The 19,736-nt window shown below is 45.7% G+C and overlaps 2 protein-coding genes across 6 annotated transcripts in view; one reads left to right on the forward strand and one right to left on the reverse strand.

Annotated features, from left to right (window-relative positions):
• Positions 1-148: 148 nt before the first annotated feature.
• SPTY2D1OS (SPTY2D1 opposite strand) lies at positions 149-14,397 on the reverse strand. Its single transcript, XM_041729762.1, has 5 exons — positions 14,267-14,397; positions 4,592-4,808; positions 4,076-4,168; positions 2,321-2,358; positions 149-1,654 (listed from the first exon to the last, which is right to left on the reverse strand). Exons 2-3 carry the CDS (start codon positions 4,658-4,660, stop codon positions 4,076-4,078), a joined length of 162 nt encoding a protein of 53 aa, XP_041585696.1. The 5' UTR covers positions 4,661-4,808; positions 14,267-14,397; the 3' UTR covers positions 149-1,654; positions 2,321-2,358.
• The window catches only part of UEVLD (UEV and lactate/malate dehyrogenase domains), a 50,544-nt gene continuing 45,009 nt past the window's right edge, over positions 14,202-19,736 (forward strand). For 3 of the 5 annotated variants that reach the window (XR_005983868.1, XR_005983869.1, XM_041729758.1), the window contains exon 1: positions 14,202-14,765. Coding sequence is in view for 1 of the 5 variants with exons in the window: in XM_041729758.1 (XP_041585692.1) it covers positions 14,204-14,765 (562 nt within the window). In the remaining 4 variants the exon portion in view is untranslated. The remainder of the gene's footprint in view (positions 14,766-19,736) is intronic. The other 2 variants (XM_041729757.1, XM_041729756.1) reach the window with 2 other exon arrangements.

Consider the following 19,736-nt stretch of genomic DNA (forward strand, 5'->3'; position numbering starts at 1 on the left):
GGTTTGCCTCCTTACACACATACCTCTCTGTTCATTCTCCTTGACATGTTCACGTCTGCTCAGCCCCCACAACTGCCCCCCCGCCCCCCACCAGCTTACGAGAGCTGGTCTGCTACCAGACACCCAGGTTAGGACAACTGCTTGGAGGTATACTCAGAACCGGAGGGAGGAAGTACTGGGTATATAGTTCCTCTTGTCAAGAAAATGAGCAGGTTCTGTCCCCCTATAATAAAAAGAGCCTGAAATAACTGGGAAAGATGAGTCCTTTGGAATATATGTAGGAGGCAAGTAGGCACAGCCAGGCAGCCAGAAAATGTAGGCACTTAACTTGATGGGATGAGTTGAGTCTAGGTCACATAAGTATTATAAGAGATGCTACTATCCTAGATTCAGGATTACTGTGTTGCTTATGGAGTGAGTTCACTTTTCATAAGGAATAAAAAAAGGGCAATCTATTCAGTGCACAGGGCCACTTAAAAAATAGTTTAGCAAATGTACCAAATAGTCCATCATCAACACAATGTTACCCACATAACCAAAAGATCTACTTTGGTGGTACGGATGCACTTCTGAACAATGGGACCATCCATCATCCCCAGGCAGCCACAGAATGGGAGAAGTTCCACACAGTCTGTTTCAAAAGCAGTTGCTCTTGTTAAGTTCTCACACCCCCCACCCCCCACTCCCCTCTCAGGGTCAGAAAATTCCAAACCACATCTAGAGGGCTTATGAGGAATATGCTAGGGCTCAAATGCCCAGAATCACTGCATGGGTCTTCTACTTGGGTTTCCATCCTTGGTCTCAAACTCAAACTGCATCATACTGAGGACTGGCTTTTGTTTCTATGTGTGCTGCCCTGTATTACCAACAGTCACCGCTAAATCATCAGACACCTTCCTTGCTATTCAGGTGAGGGAGGCATTTAAGCCAAGAGACAGCCAAGATCTTGGATGCTACAGGCTCTTGTTTGGCTCTTTTCCTTGGCACATAAAAACATGCCAAGGGGTTTGGGGTCTAGAAAGTCTGGATCTTTTATTTTTTATTTTTTGAAGGTCTGGATCTTAATCTTGACTGCAACCCAGAGCTGTGGGGCTGGTAAAATACTTGGGGCCTCTCAACTTCATTTTTGCCATTTTGTTAAAAGGCCAGTGCCTAACCCAGAAGGTTATAAAGATTAAAATAATGAATAATTTAGCACCCAGTATTAAAATGAAGTCCTTTCTGCACACAGTATTAGCCTTCAGTTCTTGGTAATAGCTGTGAAGTTACTACAATTCTCACCTTTTCTGTAACATTTTTTTGACCCTGGAGCCTGGACAGGGGAGAAAGGCTATACTTGGGAACTAGGTCTACAGAATACGGGGCAAATGGAACTAGGTTTCTTAGTCTTATTGCTAGTCTGAGAGACTGAAACAGAGGGGACCCAATCACATCCATCTACCCCAACTACCTCCCCACCCTCCATCTCCCTGTTTGCAGCTAACGGAATACCAAGTCTTAGCTTAAAAAGTATGGAATTTTTTTACATAAAATGTGACAAAATAATGTGCAATTACTTTATGCTAAACCAACAACAGGAACTGTACAGCTGGTCAGGTGAGCTTCAGAGCTGCATTACTTCACCAGGATCATCTTTGCTTACTTCCACCGGGGTCTGGGGAAAGAAAAGTATGTCAGGTGGACCTCACCTAGTGTTTGCTTGTGTGTGTGGATGAGGCAATTGCCCTCCTTGCCGAGGACAGGCAGAAGTAGCTTTGTCCAGTCCTATCTCTTAATGCCTCTGATCCCAGTTGCCAGAAGGGCTTAGCCATGTGGGAGGTGACAAGAAGCCAAAAAAGAACAAATATCCAAGGTCTAATGGGAAGAGAGAAGATCTCTAGCACCAGAACCACTTTATAAACTGCCGTTTACTTGAGGAGGGAGGGTTAAGTGTAGGTTGCTGGTGTGAGCTGATTTAAGAAATGTGACTGAAGCCTGGGCACATGAAATGGCCCCCGCCCCGAGCATAATCCTAGGTCACCCATGTCAGACAGTTTTGACTCAAGGCCTGAAATACCTTTACCTCTACATCTCTGGGTTATTTGAGACGGAAGAATTTAAGACTAATGACCCTTAGGAAAATATGTATAAAAGAAAGACATGAAAGACAGAGGGAACTCTCAGTGAATAATAGTATGTAAGGTACAACCACTTTCTAAATAAAGAGAAGACTATTCGTTTCTAAAGTTACTAGAGTTGAATTTTGATGCTTAGCTCATTTATCTGAGGGAGTACATTTCAAGGTAGGTGTAGAAAACAAAGGTATAGAAAACACACTTACCCCTCCTGGGGGATACTTATATCCCTTCCACATGGTTCCTGCAATGAGAAGCAACCATAAGACAACAATCATTGTGGGGCTTCTTGCTCAGCTGGTGGTGTGTGCTGGGGACAATAGATGGTACTGAAAGGTGTGGTGGTCTATTCCCTGAGTCCTGGGAACTGGGCTGTCTTCATTCAAGACCAGATGGTGGATTGCCCAGCATCATAGTTCCTGGCTGAAGAGCTTTGTGGTCTAGTCTGAACAGCAATGACTCGCCAGGGCCATTTTGGGGGGCAGAGATCAGACACCAATTGTGACATCAGCTCCTGTGACCCTGCGGGGACCAGTCAGAGTGGTAGCTATGGGACAGTTGACTAGGACGCCTGGTGTGTTGGGCCAAAGAACCCTTAATAGAAAGGCCCTGTTCTCCGGTGACCCTCCATGGTTTGGATCTAGCTGGCATCACATCTTTATTAACTCGTCACCTGTCAGAATATTAACTATTGGTTTTATGCAATCAGATACAAAAAGCACTGTTATGTAAACAAAACAAAATGGGCCCCGGATTAATTGGGAGGATTGGCTAGGCATGCTGTGAGCAATTACTTTATACACTATTGCTAGACTATTTGAAAAAGAGAAATCTTGCATTTTGTGAAACACCACAGTTAAACACACATTATGCAGGATATGCCTCCTCACAACTTCCCTGGAAAGGGAAGAGAAGGAAGATGGGTGTTATGCTCATTCCACAGCTGGAAAATCTGAGGTGGTTTGGTTTGGGCAGGATCAGGGTGGCAGTGGCTCAGCTAAGCAAGTGCCCCATGCCTCCACCCACATCCCTACCCCCACACAAAGGTCTGGCTCAGTTGGGTCAATACTCACATAGAAATTCTGGGGTTGGTGGCAGAAAAAAAAAAAAAAACATCATGTCCTACTTCTAGTATCCCTGGGGTTGGGACATGATGCTCCTGCTGTCCAGAGAAGTTTCCCAGAAAACCCACTCCTGTCACTGGCTTACTAAGTAAAGTTGCTTACTGAAGTCTTCCTAAGACTTTAAGTTTATTTAATAGCAGGAACATATTTTGAAAAAACAGGTCTGAATGAAAGGGAGTGGGATGTGGTCTAGTGGAATGTGTGCAAGAGGTTGAGTCCAGAGACCTGTGCTTGCATCCCAACTTCACATATGGAGTTGGTCTGTATGGCTTTGGGTAACCAATTGAGGTTGTTGTCATCAATAAATCTTTGTTGACCAGTTCATTATTTTGCTCGGTTGTTGATGCTTTGCATCAAATGCTTGACATGAATTCCCAAATGCAATCCTCACAAAAATAGTAAGATACTGAGCTATCCCCATTGTACAGATGAAGAAAGTGAGGTTTAGAGACTAAACTTTCCCTAGGGATTGAACTTTTTACACAGCTAGTGAGTAGCAAAGTTAGGGCTTGAATTCACTCACATTAACTCTAGTCTTGGAGTCTGCCAAAAGGGGCGCTAAAAATGCTCATTCAACTAATTATAGAGTTTGTGAGAAGCTAATAGACCAGAGGTCTTTGAAAAGATAGACCTAGATGTGCTTAACAAATCTTTGAACCTTGGCCTGCTGTCCAAAGCAGCACTTGCTGTATTCTCTTTCCCCCACCACATACCTCAAACCACTTTCCCTTTGACAGTTTGTTTCCCAGGGGAAAAGAAACTCTCCATTGAGATTTTAGGGTGTCACCACGTTCTCTGGAAAGGGAGGAACTGAGTTCAGCAGATCTGACCACTCACTCAGAGTTGCGGGTCTTCATCCAAAGCCCAGCTCCTCAGTCGTGTCTTGTTCTCCTGAACAGGCCACTTCTCCTTCCACTTCAGAGTTGGAGGCTGAGTCAGAAAGAAATTTAAAGGCAGAAGTGGTTCTACTTGTTGGCCTAGTAGGTGACTGCCTCTGTAGGACCGGAGGGGCTCTCGGGAGGTCCCACCAATGTCCATATTGCCTTTCCTACCAGTGACCACTGATCTCCTTGGCCTAAAAACCAGTCTTCAGAAGCTCTCTGATAAATTCTGTAATGCTTTGAAATAAGTGCTATTACATACCCAAGGGGCAGGTGGTACTCAGAGATACCCCAATGGGATGAGAAGTAGCCTGGGAAACTAACTTTGTTGCCATTGCATCCTGACCTCTATTTAGTAGTGAGACCTCAACTATCTTTCCCATTTGGTCACAACTCCCAGCTGGGAGGGTGAGCCAGGACCAGAGCCAGGATGGACTACTATCAGGGATCCACAGGCAGGGCTATTACTTACCATGAACTCCGGAAATGTGCCCATGTAACATGCAAGTCCAACAAAAAGCATCCAGCCAAGCACGATCATGATAACAAGTAAAACAATGTCTAAGACACAACTGCAGTCAAAGACTCTTCACCAAGATCTTGGCAGAGGAGTGCGCTCATGAAACCCTCAGTTGGTAGAGGTCTTGCATGTCAGTTCCAATCCTTGGCTCCAAAGGATCCGGAACTTCCTAGTGGAGAAGTTGGAGTCCAGTAGGGCATTGTGACATCATTGGTCACATGGCCCGGGCTCACATGTCAAAGATACTGCCCCAAGACCAGTAGCTGAGCAGCAAACTTAGCTTTTTGTATGCATTCACTCATAGCAACAATATGAAGTAGATTCTATTATCAAGCACATTTACTAATGAGAAGACCAGAGCGTAGAGAGCCTAAGTGACTAGCACTAGGTCACACAGCTGATGCTCCAGATCAGGGCCAGGACTCATGGCCCAGCCATCTGTTAGGAAATTGGGCTCCCTAGAATCCAGACAGGAACTGGAAAGGGTGTGTTCTTAGGCCTATGACAGCTGTGAATGCAATAAACTCAATTCCAGGGCAGTGAGACATCTCTTATTTCTGTCCCTGCAACCCCCTCATCATCTCAAGGGCTCTGTCACCACCATTTTATACCATTCTTCAATAGCTTTGGTCAGTGACTCTCTGCTGGTTCTCCTCTCTTGGCCTTCAGAAGCCACAAGGAAATTCTTTCATCACAAAAACCTCCAAATGATGCTGTGGCTCCTTCCTAACCTGTTTCTAAATTTCCTTTTATGCCCAAACTTCTGAAACACTCAAAGCCTTTCTTCTCAAACTCTACCTTTCTTCCACACATTGCATTCTGACTTCTGGCCCCCACATGGCTACTCAGATGCTCTCGGAGGTTATCAAAAATCTCCTTTTTGTCAAGTCTAATGATCTCATCTTCACCCTTCTGACCTCCTTGTACTGTCACAATGGACCCGTCTCTCCATCAGAATTCTTTCTACAGACACACGTCCCCATGGGTTATGTTGATATCTTCTTTATTTTCATTATTTTTAAATTATGAAAATAACAGGTGCTCATGGCAAAACATGAAACCACCCACAGATATCTAAGAAAAATTTAACTATCTCCCCTCTCTTTCCCCTTAGTTCCCATCCCCATGATGTAACCAAGCCTGGTGTGTACCCTTCTGCCAAAGAATCTTCCATGGGCTTGCAAACATCAGTCCACATGTAAAGGGATAGAAGGGTTTCTTTTCAGTGTTGCCTTATTAAACGTGATCATACTACCTATGCTACTATGCAACTTGCTTTTATCCTGTTAACAATGGATAAAAAAAATCTAAACACATTCTTTTTTTTAACAATAAGCTTTATTGAGGTATAAATCACATATGATAAAATACACTTTTTTAGTGTGGAGTTGAGGAGTTCTCTCTGTGTCAGGCTTGTAACAACAACCATAAATAGAAGAGAAAAAAGTTCAATCATCTCACAAAGCTCCCTTTGCTACTAGTGTCCTCCCCCACTGAACTCCCTGCCCCCTGGAAACTATCTGCTTTTGCATTTTCCAGAACTTCACATAAAGAGAACTAAAAAACTCATTCATTGGCTTCTTTCACGTAACATAATGTTTTTAAGATTCATCCACATAGTACAGTAGTTTGTGCTGTTTTATTGAATGAACATACGGTCTGCTGCATGGACATAGCAGTTTATCAATTTACCTGTCAAAGAACATTTGGGTTGTTTCCAGGTTGGGTTATAACGAACAGTTATTATAAATCTTTGGGTACAGTTTTTTGTATGAACGTTAAGTTTTAGTTTCTCTAGGGTGAATCCCAGTGGGGGTACTTGAATCACATGGTAAGTGCCTGTTAAAAAAACCTTTATTGCTAGTTCTCAGCAATTTTACTTTGATAGGACCATGTAATTTTCTGCATGTTTCTTCTATTTGGGGTTTGCTTCTTGGAACTGTGGGCTTATGGTTTTCACCAAATTGGAAAAATATTTGGCCACTATTTCCTCAAATATTTTTTCTGCCTGCCTGTCCCTCTCTGTGAGGTCCATTAGATGTCTGTAAGGCCAGTACCCAGTGTGAACATGTCCCACTTGCTGGTGGTCTTTGTTTCATTTTGTGTTTTTGTTTTAAAGATTTTATTTATTTATTAATATACACAGAGAGAGAGAGAGAGAGAGAGAGGCAGAGACACAGGCAGAGGGAGAAGCAGGCTCCATGCAGGGAGCCGGACGTGGGACTCAATCCCGGGTCTCCAGGATCACACCCTGGGCTGAAGGCGGCACTAAACCCCTGAGCCACCAGGGCTGCCCTCTTTGTTTCATTTTGAATTTTCCATGGCTTTGATTTTCAAGTTCACTCATTATTCTCCTCTAGTGTCTAATCTTGAGACCCATGCAGTGCATTTTCATTTGACATACTTTTCTTTCTTTCTTTCTTTTTTAAGATTTTATTTATGAGAGAGAGAGAGAGACAGAGACACAGGCAGAGGGAGAAGCAGGCTCCATGCAGGGAGCCCAATGTGGGACTCGATCCCGGGTCTCCAGGATCACACCCTGGGCTGAAGGCAGCGCTAAACCACTGAGCCACCTGGGCTGCCCTCATTTGACATACTTTTCATCATCTCTTCAAGTTCAAGTTGTCTTTTAAAAAAATACTTTCATTTTTTTCCCACATCATGTTCATGTTTTCCTTTGCATCCTTGAGAGTTTTTATAAGACTGATCTACAAATCTATCATCTCTCTCTCATTTCTGGAGTTGTTTTGATGGTTGATCTTTCTCTTTTTGTTATGGGCGATATTTTCCTACTTCTTTTGAATGTCTGGGAACTTTTAGGTTGGATGTTCAACATGGCAAACTTTACAGGGCTGTTTGCTGGACTCACATTCCTTTCAGTAGTGTGGGGTTTTCTTCCAGGATGTTTGGGCTCAGTCTGATTCTTCCGAGGCTTGCTTTAGGACTTGTTATGGTGGGCACAGAACATCTTTTACTCTGAGAATAATTCTCCCCATGACTGACCCTTCTGATTCCCACTGGGCACTCTCTCTGATGCCTGTTGTGTTCAGTTTTTCAAATGTGTGGAATTTGCCACAACTCTGAGCCTCTCTGGGAGCTCCAAGAAGTTTTGACCTGCTGTTTGGGGGCGGGGGGGTTCTTATGGAGTTTTGGTATGCAGAAATTCAGCAGTTTTGGTGTGCAGAAACTCAGCTGGAGGTTCATGAGGACCCTCTGGAGATCTCCAGAGTTCTCTCTCTCTGCAGAACCCCTTCTTCTCCAGGCCTCCATCCTCCAAATTCCTAGTACTCTGGACTCCTTTGTACTCTGCTCTTTCTTTACAACTCAGCAAGATTACCCCGGTTTGGGTAACCCCTCTGTGCTGCAGTCTGAAAAATGTTTCCAGGCAGGAGGCTGGGGCAATTGTAAGGCTCTTCTCCTTTCTTTCCTGTCTCTCAAAGTTCATAGGCTTGTGCTGCTTCTTGTGCAAAAACTGAAAACAATTACTGCATCTGTTTTGTGCAGTTTTCCATTTGTTTTTGGAGAGAAGGCGACTCCTGTAGCAGTTGATCCTTATTCTCATTCTTTTTAAATTCCTGCATAATACTCCCCATTTATTTCCTTTCTCCTCATGATGACTATATCCGTCCAGAGACAGAAACCACACAGTAATTTCAATTTCAACTAAGAAAGCTAAATAAAGAGAATTAGTAAGTAGGAACAAGAGATTAACTAAGGAAAATGCAGAAAGCTCTACATATATAGAAATAGCATATACAGGGAGAAGCCACACCTCTAAGGCTGAGGCAAAGCAACCAAGGAAGAAACAAACTTGCAAGAGTTTCTCCTTTCCAAGGCTGAAATCCAAAACTTGTTGAAATGGTGGCCATCACCAACTGGGTGGTAGAGAAATCCTATCTGCTGCAGGCCAGATGTGACAATTAGAGAATCACTAGATGCTGGTGAAATTGGCCACAAAGTCTCCAGAGAAGGTTCTGGGAGGTTTACTGATCATCGCTGAGAATCTGCCAGCAGAATATACCAGGAAGCCACCCTGTGGGGTGCTGGTGGTATAACGCAAGGCAAACTGTTCCATGGAAGGGATGCCATTGAAACTCAATGGAAAAGTCCATAGAAAGGCCACTGAAACTCAACAGGGCTGACCACCACTGGATATGCCCCATGTGCCACTGGCAGCCACATAGTAGAACACGGAGAACAAAGGCATGCTGGGACCAGGAAGAGAAGTTTCTTCCTCCTACCGTATCTCCCCAAGGCCCTCTATTGATAAAACTTAACATCATGCCCACTAGCAAGGAAAAAAATGTTCACAAGGTCCAGCTCCATTATAGCAGAGCCAGCAGTGCATGGTGGATTCAGAGTTGAAGGACAATGAATTCCTAAACGGCACACTGTGCATTTAGGTTTTCTCCAACTTTTTTCTTTTTTACCACCATAAACAATGCTGTGATGGTTAAACCAAATTTCTTAGACAATTTCTTCTGAGTATTGCCAGGTTTTTACTTGTTAACCAGTAAGGCAGCAAGATGACAAAAAGGGTATGCCAGTTCAGACAGCACGAAAATGGAGGCTATGTAAAATGCCTACAGAAAAAGAACTAGCATAAGAAAAGAAAGATCATAATTTCATTTTCATAAGGACAAAGAATGTCTTTCACAAGACAAAGGATACTGTGGAAGTATCTGCCTGAGAGGCAGATATGCTGTCAGTCAATGAACAACAACATAAGCTCCATACATCTAAGTAAAGGATACTGGTTTTTGATGCAAACATTTTTAAAATTTTCACGAGATCCAATTTGCTTATTTTTTCTTTTGTTGTCTCTGCCTTGGTGTCATATCCAAGAAATCACTGCCAAATCCAATGTCGTGAAGTTTTTTCTTATGTTTTCCTCTAAAAGTTTTATTGCGTTTTAAAAAAATTTAAAAGATTTTATTTATTCATGAGAGACATAGAGAGGCAGAGACCTAGGCAGCGGGAGAAGCAGGCTCCTCGCAGGGAGCCTGATGTGGGACTTGATTCCAGAACCGCAGGATCACACCCTGAGACAAAGGCAGATGCTCAACTGCTGAGCCACCCAGGTATCCCTAACAGCTTAATTGTTTTAGGTCTTACATTTAGGTCCTTGATCCATTTTTGAGTTAATTTCTGTAATATGGTGTATTAGATAAGAGTCCAATTCATTCTTGCATATGGATGTCCAGTTTTCCCAGCAGCATTTGTTGAAAAAACTGTCCCTTCCTTCATTGAATGGTCTTGGCACTCCTGTCAAAAATCATTTGACCATGTATGCAAGTATTTATTTTTGGGCTATCTATTCTATTCTATCGGTGAGGTACTTAGGTAAAAAATCATAGACAGAAAATAGAATGGTGAGTTGCCAAGGGCTGGGAGGAAGGAAGAGCAGGAAGACATTATTTAGTAAATATAAAGAGTTTCACTTTTAGAAGATGAAGAGGATTTTGGAAATGGGTGGTAAAGATGGCTGGGCTACATTATGAATGTATTTAATACCAGTGAACTGTGTACTTAAAAATGCTTATGAAGGTAAATTGTAGATTATGTGTATTTTACCCCAATAAAAAATGAGGGAAAAAGGGAAAAGAAAAGTGATGAGGATACATGTCTCTGATATTTAGAATACTAGGGTTTCATCCCTGAACAATATGTCTGATAGAACCAATAACTATGAAAACAAAGAGTGTAAACAGCGACCAGAAGAGCACCCCCCAAAAAAATTCATATTTTAAACAAGCCATTCTTGTGACTTTTCACAAGCTGCAAACAAAGATGCAGAATATACACTTTTCCATTTCTTAGTTTGGGGATCTTTTGTGTCCTTTAAATATCATTAACATCTTTGTATCTGTGTCTTGGGTATTTTTATTTCAGGAAGACAAGTTTCCTAAGGTAGGTTTATAGAACAAAAGATATGTCAGATTACTTTACCTAAAGTTTGTAGCAAATAATGCTCCCACTGACTACATTTGAGTTTCTTAAACCAGGGTACAGGGATGGGATTCAGTGGATCCATGAACACTCCTGAAATTGGACACAAAATGGACTGCGTATGTTGGCATGTACATTTTTCTGGGACAGGTCTGTATCTTCCAAACCTAAACTCAGATAAGGCCGAGAATTAGTACACTGTGCCATCGTCTCCCTATGGCTTTGGTCACCCTACACTCTCATTCATTCAGCAAACTTACCAAATGTTAGAAGAATGAAGCCATGCATAAATTCAAGCATGCTAGGCACTAGGAATACAGAGATACATGAGATTTGACAGCTATCTGCCAGGACCTTACAGTCTTTGGGGACAGAAGGAGAGGAAGAGATGGAAGTAGCTGGTATAATAAAATATCCCAGGCAGGGCATTAAGGCATGAAGCAAGGAAGACATAATGTGTTTAGGAAAAAGTGAATGTTTCAGCCTGGTTAGATTACAGGATGTAATAGCGCCAATTTCTGGATGTGTGTGGGGGTTGTAGCAAGTCAGCGAGTGTTTGTACTAAACAATCTTCTTATGATGAAGTACCAATAGGCACAGAATTCCAGCTTCCTAGAGATTATTAATCACAAAATTTCACCACAACTTCACATACACAGAGGCAGCAACATGCATAGATTAAGAACATGGTCTCTAACACCACCTTCTGCAATAACTTAACCTTTCTGAATCCCGGTTTCCCTTTTTGTAAAATGGAGCCAATTATACCATACATCCTCTATTTTAAGGTGCATACTTTTTCACATTTTAGCTCCTTTCAAATAGGTGTGTTAAAATTAGTATTTATATTCAATTTTGTAATCTTTTCTCTCCCAAAACATTGTCAATAACACGTCTTACTGAACAGGTTCTCAGAAATAAGGAAATAGGTAATACAACCCTAAACCTCAGTTTCCTCACCAGTAGAACTGAGATACTTTTATCTAGGTCATAGGGTTCTGTGAAGATTAACTGTGATAAAGCACATACAACTCTTAGCAATGTACCTTCCCCACAGGAAATGATGGCTACACACATACACAAACACACACACACACACGCACAAAGGGGCATAAAATGTTCACTGTGGCTGTAAATCATTCATGGTAACTAAACCAGAAGACAATGAGCTGTTTGGATGGAAGGCATCTTCCATAAAAGGTTCTTTCATAAAAGATTGAAGAACCTTGCTCAGGCCTCGCTTCCAATTTGGTATCTTTTCCTTGATTAATGGATGTCTGACAGGGTCTGTGAGATCTTAGAGGCCCTGGAAGTCCCATTGTTTCCAAGGTTTGTTAGATCTGCCTGGGGGTCTCTTTAGAGGTCTCTTATCTTTCCATCTCCCCCCTCCTACCTTCTCTCCTGGCTTCCTCTCTTGCCCCATACACTCTCTTCACAATGCAGCAGTCAGACTTATTCTTTTAAAACTCAGTCACATCACTGCTCTATCCAAAACTCTCCAGTCCCTTCCTCTTTCTCTCAGATAAAAGCCTAAGAAAGAAAAAAGTTCCCTGACATCTGGGAACTGGTCTGACCCAGCTACAAAGGTCTCAGTGTTGTTAGAGGTTGACCTGGCACTCAGAGCAAGGCTGGGTTACTCTCTTGTCAGATAAAACAATCTCACAGAACACAAACAGCAGACAGGGTCCCTCAGACCATGATAAAATGAGACCAAATAAAGCCACTTCATAATTTTGTCTAAGCAGAGACAAACCAAGGTCGCTGTGCAGCCCATGAAATGCCAAATATCGTCTTCCCTCTATTATGAGTGATTGCTACTTCTTTACCAATTACTGCTTTATCCTTGCTCGAGTGTGCCCATTTTGTAGATATTGAGATATCCAATCACAGAACTGTCTCTGCTTTCTGACAGCACCCAATCCAAAGTGAAGGTTCACTTCATTAAACCCTCCCCAAAGGGTCACCCAAAGCCCCAATCCTGTAATAGGTCTTACTAACATTCTCAAAATGAGCAGGCCCAATGGTTCTCCCCAGTATCTGTTCCCTCGCTGCAAAGGGTAATCAACCCAACCTGCTTAAGTGTGGGTGTGTTTCTGATGCTCTTCTGGCTGGAGGCTACTGACAAGCCAAAGTCACAAATGTCTACCAAGGCCCCACAGCGGTTCTTAGACTTCACTGCGCATTAGATTCATCCGGTTTGTAAAAAAAAGGACTGCTTGAACTCTACCCTTCCCCCAGAGTTTCTGATTCTATAAGTCTGGGGATGGGGGGTCTTAGAATCTGTATTTAAAACAGGTTCCAAAAAAAAAAAAAAGGGGATCCCTGGGTGGTGCAGCGATTTAGCGCCTGCCTTTGGCCCAGGGCGCGATCCTGGAGTCCCAGGATTGAATCCCACGTCGGGCTCCTGGTGCATGGAGCCTGCTTCTCCCTCTGCCTATGTCTCTGCCTCTCTCTCTCTCTCTGTGACTATCATAAATAAATAAAAATAAATAAAAATAAAACAGGTTCCAGGTGATGCTGAGACTGTGAGTCTGGGGGCCACAGTGGAAGAATCACTGCCCTAAACCATTTGTGGCCTCCCCCTTATTTCTCTGAGTTAGCCTCCTTCTGTTTCCTCACCTCTTACTTTATTCTGCTCCAGCCACACTGGCCTTCTTGTTTTGAGCTCATGCCTATCTTAGGAACTCTGCTTTGAATGCCCTCTAATCTAGAACCCTTACTCTCTCACCTCTCAGGGAGACCTACCCTAATCTCCTTACCCTGTCTTTTAAAAACTTACTACCCACAACCCACTTAATTACCTTCCAACCTATGCTCTAATTTACTTACTTATTATATGTATTGTATTGTTTTGCTCTCCTCCTAATGAAAGGATGGACAGCCTCAGGACAACTGATATATATATATATTTTTATTTATGATAGTCACAGAGAGAGAGAGAGGCAGAGACACAGGCAGAGGGAGAAGCAGGCTCCATCCACCGGGAGCCCGACGTGGGATTCGATCCCGGGTCTCCAGGATCGCGCCCTGGGCCAAAGGCAGGCGCCAAACCGCTGCGCCACCCAGGGATCCCAGGACAACTGATATTTTTGTGTATTCTGTTCACTGCTGTATCTTCAGACCTAGAAAAATACCTAGCAAACAAACAGTCAATGCTCCAGAAAAGTTTGCTGAATGAATAAATATCCTTTCCAGCCTTTACCTTCTCCTCCTAAATTAAATCACAGCATTCCTTTCTTCAGCTCTCCCTGCAAACAAGATCACAGTCCTGCTCCCCCAACCTCCTGACGGTTACAATACCCATCTGCTGCGACTTTTTTAAGCCCAGTGGCTCAAGTCGGGGATAAAGCAGGGAAGTAAATCATAAGTCAAGAAGCCCAGACAAAGCCACGGATTGCATCTCTTGGTCCTCTCTACGAAGATGACCTTATCTACCCATCTACCTCCTCTGGTGCTCAAACTCTTCTGACCTGGCTTTTTCCTTTCTCTGCCACCAAAGTTATGGCGCATCCTCATTAAAAAAAAAAAAAAAAGAAAAGAAAAGAAAAAAAACGAAAAAAGGGCCACCCCTCCCCGCATGCTGCACCAACCCACCCATCTCCCAGTTTTTCGACCATGCTCCTCGTGACTCCATTTCCCCTTTCCAGCTCCCTGAATCTGCTTTTGGAGTTCCGTTACCTCTTCCTTCCCGCATCTAACTACAGGTTTTGGTCGGGATCCTCTGCCGACTCTGGCTGGATCCACACACCCTCCGGGACTCTGCCCAGGCATCGCGAGCTGCTGCTGCCTCCTTCACTGCTTCTCCTCGGGTCCTTCCTATTCCTCTCCTTACAGACGTCCCCAAGCCTCCTTCCAGCGAGCGGGGTCGCGACCCCCCCCCCGGGCGCTGCCGCCTGGCCCACGCCGCGCAGGGTCCACGCCGGGGCGCGGGGTACCCCGGGCGGAGCCGAGCAGCCGCGGACCTGGGCGTTGGACGCGGGGGGCGGGGCGTGGGCGGGGCAGGGGGCGGAGCAGGATGGGGGCGTGGCCTCGCGCCGCTCGCGAGGCTTGGGCCTCGGCGGCCTCCGTCCAGGCGTGGGCGCGGCGGCAGGTGCGCGCTGCGGTCGCGGCTGTCTGCTCCCGGACGTGGGTGGAGATGGAGTTCGACTGCGAGGGTCTCAGGCGGCTCCTGGGCAAGGTGCGGGCGGGCCGGGGGCCGGGGGCCGGGGGTGGGGCCGCCTCATCCTTGCGTTTCCCCGACTCGCCCCGGGGCTTGGAGCGGGCTGCAGGGCGCGGTCCCCGGGAGGCTGCGGGTCTGACCCCCCATCCGCCCCGGCGCCCTCCCTGGGTTCCCGGCCGGTGGGGGCGGGGGCCGTGGCTCCGCCCACCCCCGCGAGCCCCCTTCCCCACCCCTCCCTGGGTCCCCGGCCGGCGTGGGCGTGGCTCCGCCCACCCCCGCGAGCCCCCGCCCCCTCCCTGGGTCCCCGGCCCGGGGCCCGTGGCTCCGCCCGTCCCCGCGAGTCCCCGCCCCCTCCGCCCCTCCCCTCCCCTTCCCCTCCGTGGGTCCCCGGCCCGAGGCCCTGTGGCTCCGCCCGTCCCCGCGAGTCCCCGCCCCCTCCGCCCCTCCCTCCCTTCCCCTCCGTGGTCCCCGGCCCGAGGCCCGTGGCTCCGCCCATCCCCGCGAGCCCCCGCGCCCTCCCTGGGTCCCCGGCCCGAGGCCCGTGGCTCCGCCCATCCCCGCGACTCCCCGCGCTCCTCCCTGGTCCCCGGCCCGAGGCCCGTGGCTCCGCCCATCCCCGCGAGCCCCCGCGCCCTCCCTGGGTCCCCGGCCCGACGCCCGTGGCTCCGCCCATCCCCGCGAGCCCCCGCGCCCTCCCTGGGTCCCCGGCCCGACGCCCGTGGCTCCGCCCACCCCCCGCGAGCCCCTGCCGCCCCCCGCCCCCCCCCCGCTCCGGGCCTCCACCCCCTGCGAGACTTTCTCGCGCCGCGGGCGTCTGCGGTCTTACGCGGCTCCCGGCTCGCGCGTCCCCTGACCGCGCCCCGCTTCTCTTGCCTCGCAGCCCCTTGTCTCTAGTCCCAACTCCGACGGCTCTGCATCTCGGGACCGCGCCGTTCGCTCTGCTCGCGTTCCGACGGGTGCATGATCCCACCGTGGGAATCGTACTTGATTTACGATCGTTTACTTACTCGTGCGGCGTACCCCGACCGCGGGGACGGGGCCGTGGTACTCCCTGCCCCAGCCCTGCGCCCGGCCGCCGCGGGGCGCTACCTGTCCGTGCAGGGATGGAGTGAAAGGGTAGCCTGTGCCTTGAGCAGGTACCGGACGTGGAAACAGGGCTTGGAGGCCCAGAAGAGATCCCCCTGAGTGGTTGAAAGGTTGAGCGGGAGGCCTGACCCGGAAGCCTCACCTATATTTCTGGAGCACGACTAGCAAGTTTCCAGGTTGCTCCAGGCTCTTGGTCCAGCCTCTTTGATCCCGCCCCCCCCCCCCCCCAGTGTATGCTCTGAGGCAACACCCCCCCCCCCCCCCCCCCCCCGCTTTCTAGTTTTGTGATTCTTAATGCTTCCTTAAGACTTCTCCATGCAAGAACCATGCACGTGTGGCATTTTTGTTGGATTTGCCCTAGATGGGGCAGTTTGCACGTCTGGGCAAGGTTGTGAAGCCTCAAGACTGAAAGTGTTTATTTAATTGATTTGAATGATTTTTATTTTCTGTGTCAGGTGTAGATTTTGTAGGAAGAGAAGTATCATCGTGCTGAGCACTGCACCCTTTGTGTCTCCTCTTCAAAGAGCCACTATATCAAGTTAAGATCGATCGATCGATCTGACAGAGGGATCAATCGATTTATCTATCTGACAGAGGGAGAGAGAGAACACAAGCAGGGGGAGCAGCGGGCAGAGGGAGAGGGAGAAGCAGGCTCCCTAAGGAGCAGAGAGCGCAATGTGGGGCTTCATTCCAGGACCCTGAGGTCATGACCTGAGCAAAAGGCAGAGCTCAACCCACCCAGCCACCCAGGCGCCCCACTCTGTCAAGGTTTTTTTTTTTTTTTTTTTTTTTAATTTTATTTATTTATTCAGGAGAGACACAGAAAGAGAGGCAGAGACACAGGCAGAGGGAGAAGCAGGCCATGCAGGGAGCCCGACATGGGACTCGATCCCGGGACTCCAGGATCACGCCCTGGGCAGAAGGCAAGCGCCAAACCACTGAGCCACCCAGGGATCCCCCTCTGTCAAGTTTCTTAATGAGGGGAGTGTGATGTATTATTTGGTGGGAGAAATGTTGAGAGTAGAAAAAGAACTTTATATTTTTCCTCACTAGATTAGCATAAATTAAGATGATTTGAAATGATTTGGAAGATGCAGATGAATGGGAATTTTAAACACTACTGGTGGTTCGGTGGTTATTTAACCATTTTGGAGAACAATTTGGCTTTGTTAATTTGATTATGTATGATTTATATTCCTTCTACATCTAGCTAGGTAGATACCTTAGAGAATTCACAGTATATGAAGCAGCAGACACTTGCAGAATCATTCATAACTAAAAGTTAGAAACAACCCAAATGTGCCTTATCAGAAGGAAGGATAATTTGTTGTATATTCACACAATGGAAAACAGTACTGTGTGGCAGTGAAAAGGAGCTGCAACATGCAACAATATAAGTGAATCTTGGAAACATCCTATCGAGTGAAAAAAACAGAAGTTCTGTGCAAAATTATATTCTGATAAAGCCAACAAAATTAAAACTAAACAATAAAATAGTGTATTTTTTAGGGATAGACACATGTGGTAAAACTAGAAGGTGAAAGCAGAGGAAGGTAAATATACCTTCAAGGGAGACAGTTGAATGGGTGAGAGGACTACTCAGATGCTATGCTGTTGGAGAGGTCTGTGCTGTCAAATATGGTATCCTGTAGCCACAAGTGGCTATTTGTCAAAATTAGATAAAATTAAACATTGAGTTTTTCAGTCATGCCAGCCACATTAAAAAAAAAAATTTTATTCATTTATTCACGACAGACACAGAGAGAGACAGAGCCAGAGACACAGGCAAGAGAAGCAGGCTCCATGCAGGGAGCCTGATGCGGGATCTGATCCGGGGTCTCCAGAATCACACCCCAGGCCGCAGGCGGCGCTAAACTGCTGGGCCATCGGGCCGCCCACCAGCCACATTTTGATTGTCAATGGCCACATGTGGTTTGTGGCTATTAGATCCCCCTCACATATAGATCTTTTTCATCATGGCAGAAAGCTTTGTTGGACGTTGCTATTCTAGATAATATGTGAGCAGGTTGGTGCATGGGTGTTTATTATTTGAAATTAGTGTATATGTTTCTGTGTGTGTGTGTATGCATATACACACATGTATATATTCTTTAGTTTGTATTAAATGTTAAGTTTAGGGTGTCTGGGTTTCTTGGTTAAGCATCTGACTTGATTTTTAGCTTAGGTCATTATCTCATGGTTGTGGGGTTGACACCTGTATCAGGCAACACGCTCAGCCTTCATGTTGAGTCGGCTTGGGATTTTCTCTCTCCCTCAGCCCCTACCCCACCCCCTCCTTGCACATGTGCCCTCCCTCCATAAATACATATTTTTAAAAATTACTAAGTTTAGAAAATTTATCTGGTTCCCTCATTCCTATTTCAGAAGTTTGTGGTTCCCACATCACTAGTTTGAGTTATCTTGGACAGGTAGCTTAACCCAGATTTGCTCACTCACAGAATGATAAAATTGGACTTGATCTAAGATATGTTCCAGTTAGCAATTTTTTTTTGGTGAAATGATGACACAAAGTATTCCTCAGTGTGTCCTACATTTGAGCATATGTCATATGAGTACTCTTATGCACTCTTCCTAAATGTAAGTCTAGTAAGTAAACATACAATAGTATAGCAGATAAAGTTAAAATTTTAGTAACTTCTCACTTTTTCAGTGTTAGACTTTTTTTTCTTTTTAAAGTAGGCTCCAGGTGACAACACTGCAGCCTTCTGCACATTTGTGAGATGATTTCATTCACTTTTGTTTGCACTGCGTCAGGCACCCTAAATCTGGGCCTCATTTCACCTTGCTGTAGTTAATACTGCTCAGTTCTTGGTTTCGATATCCAGTCCTGTAGATCATAATTTCTTTCTCTATCCACTCTACTCATATAAGTCTGCCTTTTTGCAGAATTAATTCCCATCCACTCAGCCTATATTTATCAGAGGCATACCCTGTGCTAAGTGCTGTGGGGAGATACAGAGATGAATAAGAGATGATTCCTGCCCTCAAGTTGTTAATAATCATAGGCTTTTTCTTCTGCCAAATTCTTACCCATCTTAAAATGCTCTTTTCCCTTCCCTCTAAGTTTCTGTACCATTCTAGACTCTTAGTGTAGGTTGTAGGCAGCTGTTCCTGGAGGCCTTTCTCTAACTTAGATATGCTTTATGTGGGTTCTTCATTTCTTATCTGTACTTACTGTTGTATATGTTTTTTTAAGATGTCACTTTTAGGGACGCCTGGGTGGCTCAGCGGTTGAGCGTCTGCCTTTGGCTCAGGGCCTGATCCCGGATTTCTGGGATTGAGTCCCACATTGGGCTCCTTGTATGGAGCCTGCTTCTCCTCCCTCTGCCTATGTCTCTGCCTCTCTCTCTGTGTCTCTCATGAATAAATAAATAAAATCTTAAAAAAAAAAAAAAGGTTCTCACTGTTACATGTGTTAATCCCAAGGTCATCGTATGTACCTGTTGAAGTTGGGGTAGTGGAGCTATATCTCCTCTGCAAATGAAAAGCTTAAGGCAGGACGCCTGGGTGGCTCAGTGGTTGAGTGCTTTTGAGTCAGGGCCTGATCCCAGGGTTCTGGGATCAAGTCCCACATCAGGCACCCCTCAGGGAGCCTGCTTCTCCCTCTGCCTATGGCTCTGCCTCTCTGTCTTGAATAAATCAGTAAAATCTTTAAAAAAAAAAAAAAGTGTCTGAAAAGCTTAAGACTCAGAGAGAGGAGACAATCTATTAGCAGTCATTCCCCATTTCCTCCCAATCTCTCATAACCCTAGGCATCCACTAATCTACTTCCTGCTTCATGGATTTGCCTATTCTAGATATTTCATATACAAATCTATAATATGTGGCCTTTTGTGTCTGGTTTCTTTCACTTAGCATAACCATTTTCAAGGTTCATCCTTG

Source organism: Vulpes lagopus, chromosome 15 (assembly GCF_018345385.1).
Source record: "Vulpes lagopus strain Blue_001 chromosome 15, ASM1834538v1, whole genome shotgun sequence".
In the NCBI taxonomy this organism is placed as follows: domain Eukaryota; kingdom Metazoa; phylum Chordata; class Mammalia; order Carnivora; family Canidae; genus Vulpes; species Vulpes lagopus.

What these genes read in the sequence shown, in the direction of transcription:
- SPTY2D1OS (XM_041729762.1), bottom strand. Translation starts at nt 4,660, where the DNA reads ATGATCGTGCTTGGCTGGATGCTTTTTGTTGGACTTGCATGTTACATG. An exon ending in GCACATTTCCGGAGTTCATG is followed by an intron (nt 4,169 to 4,591) that starts GTAAGTAATAGC and finishes TTTCTGACTCAG; the next exon opens with CCTCCAACTCTGAAGTGGAA.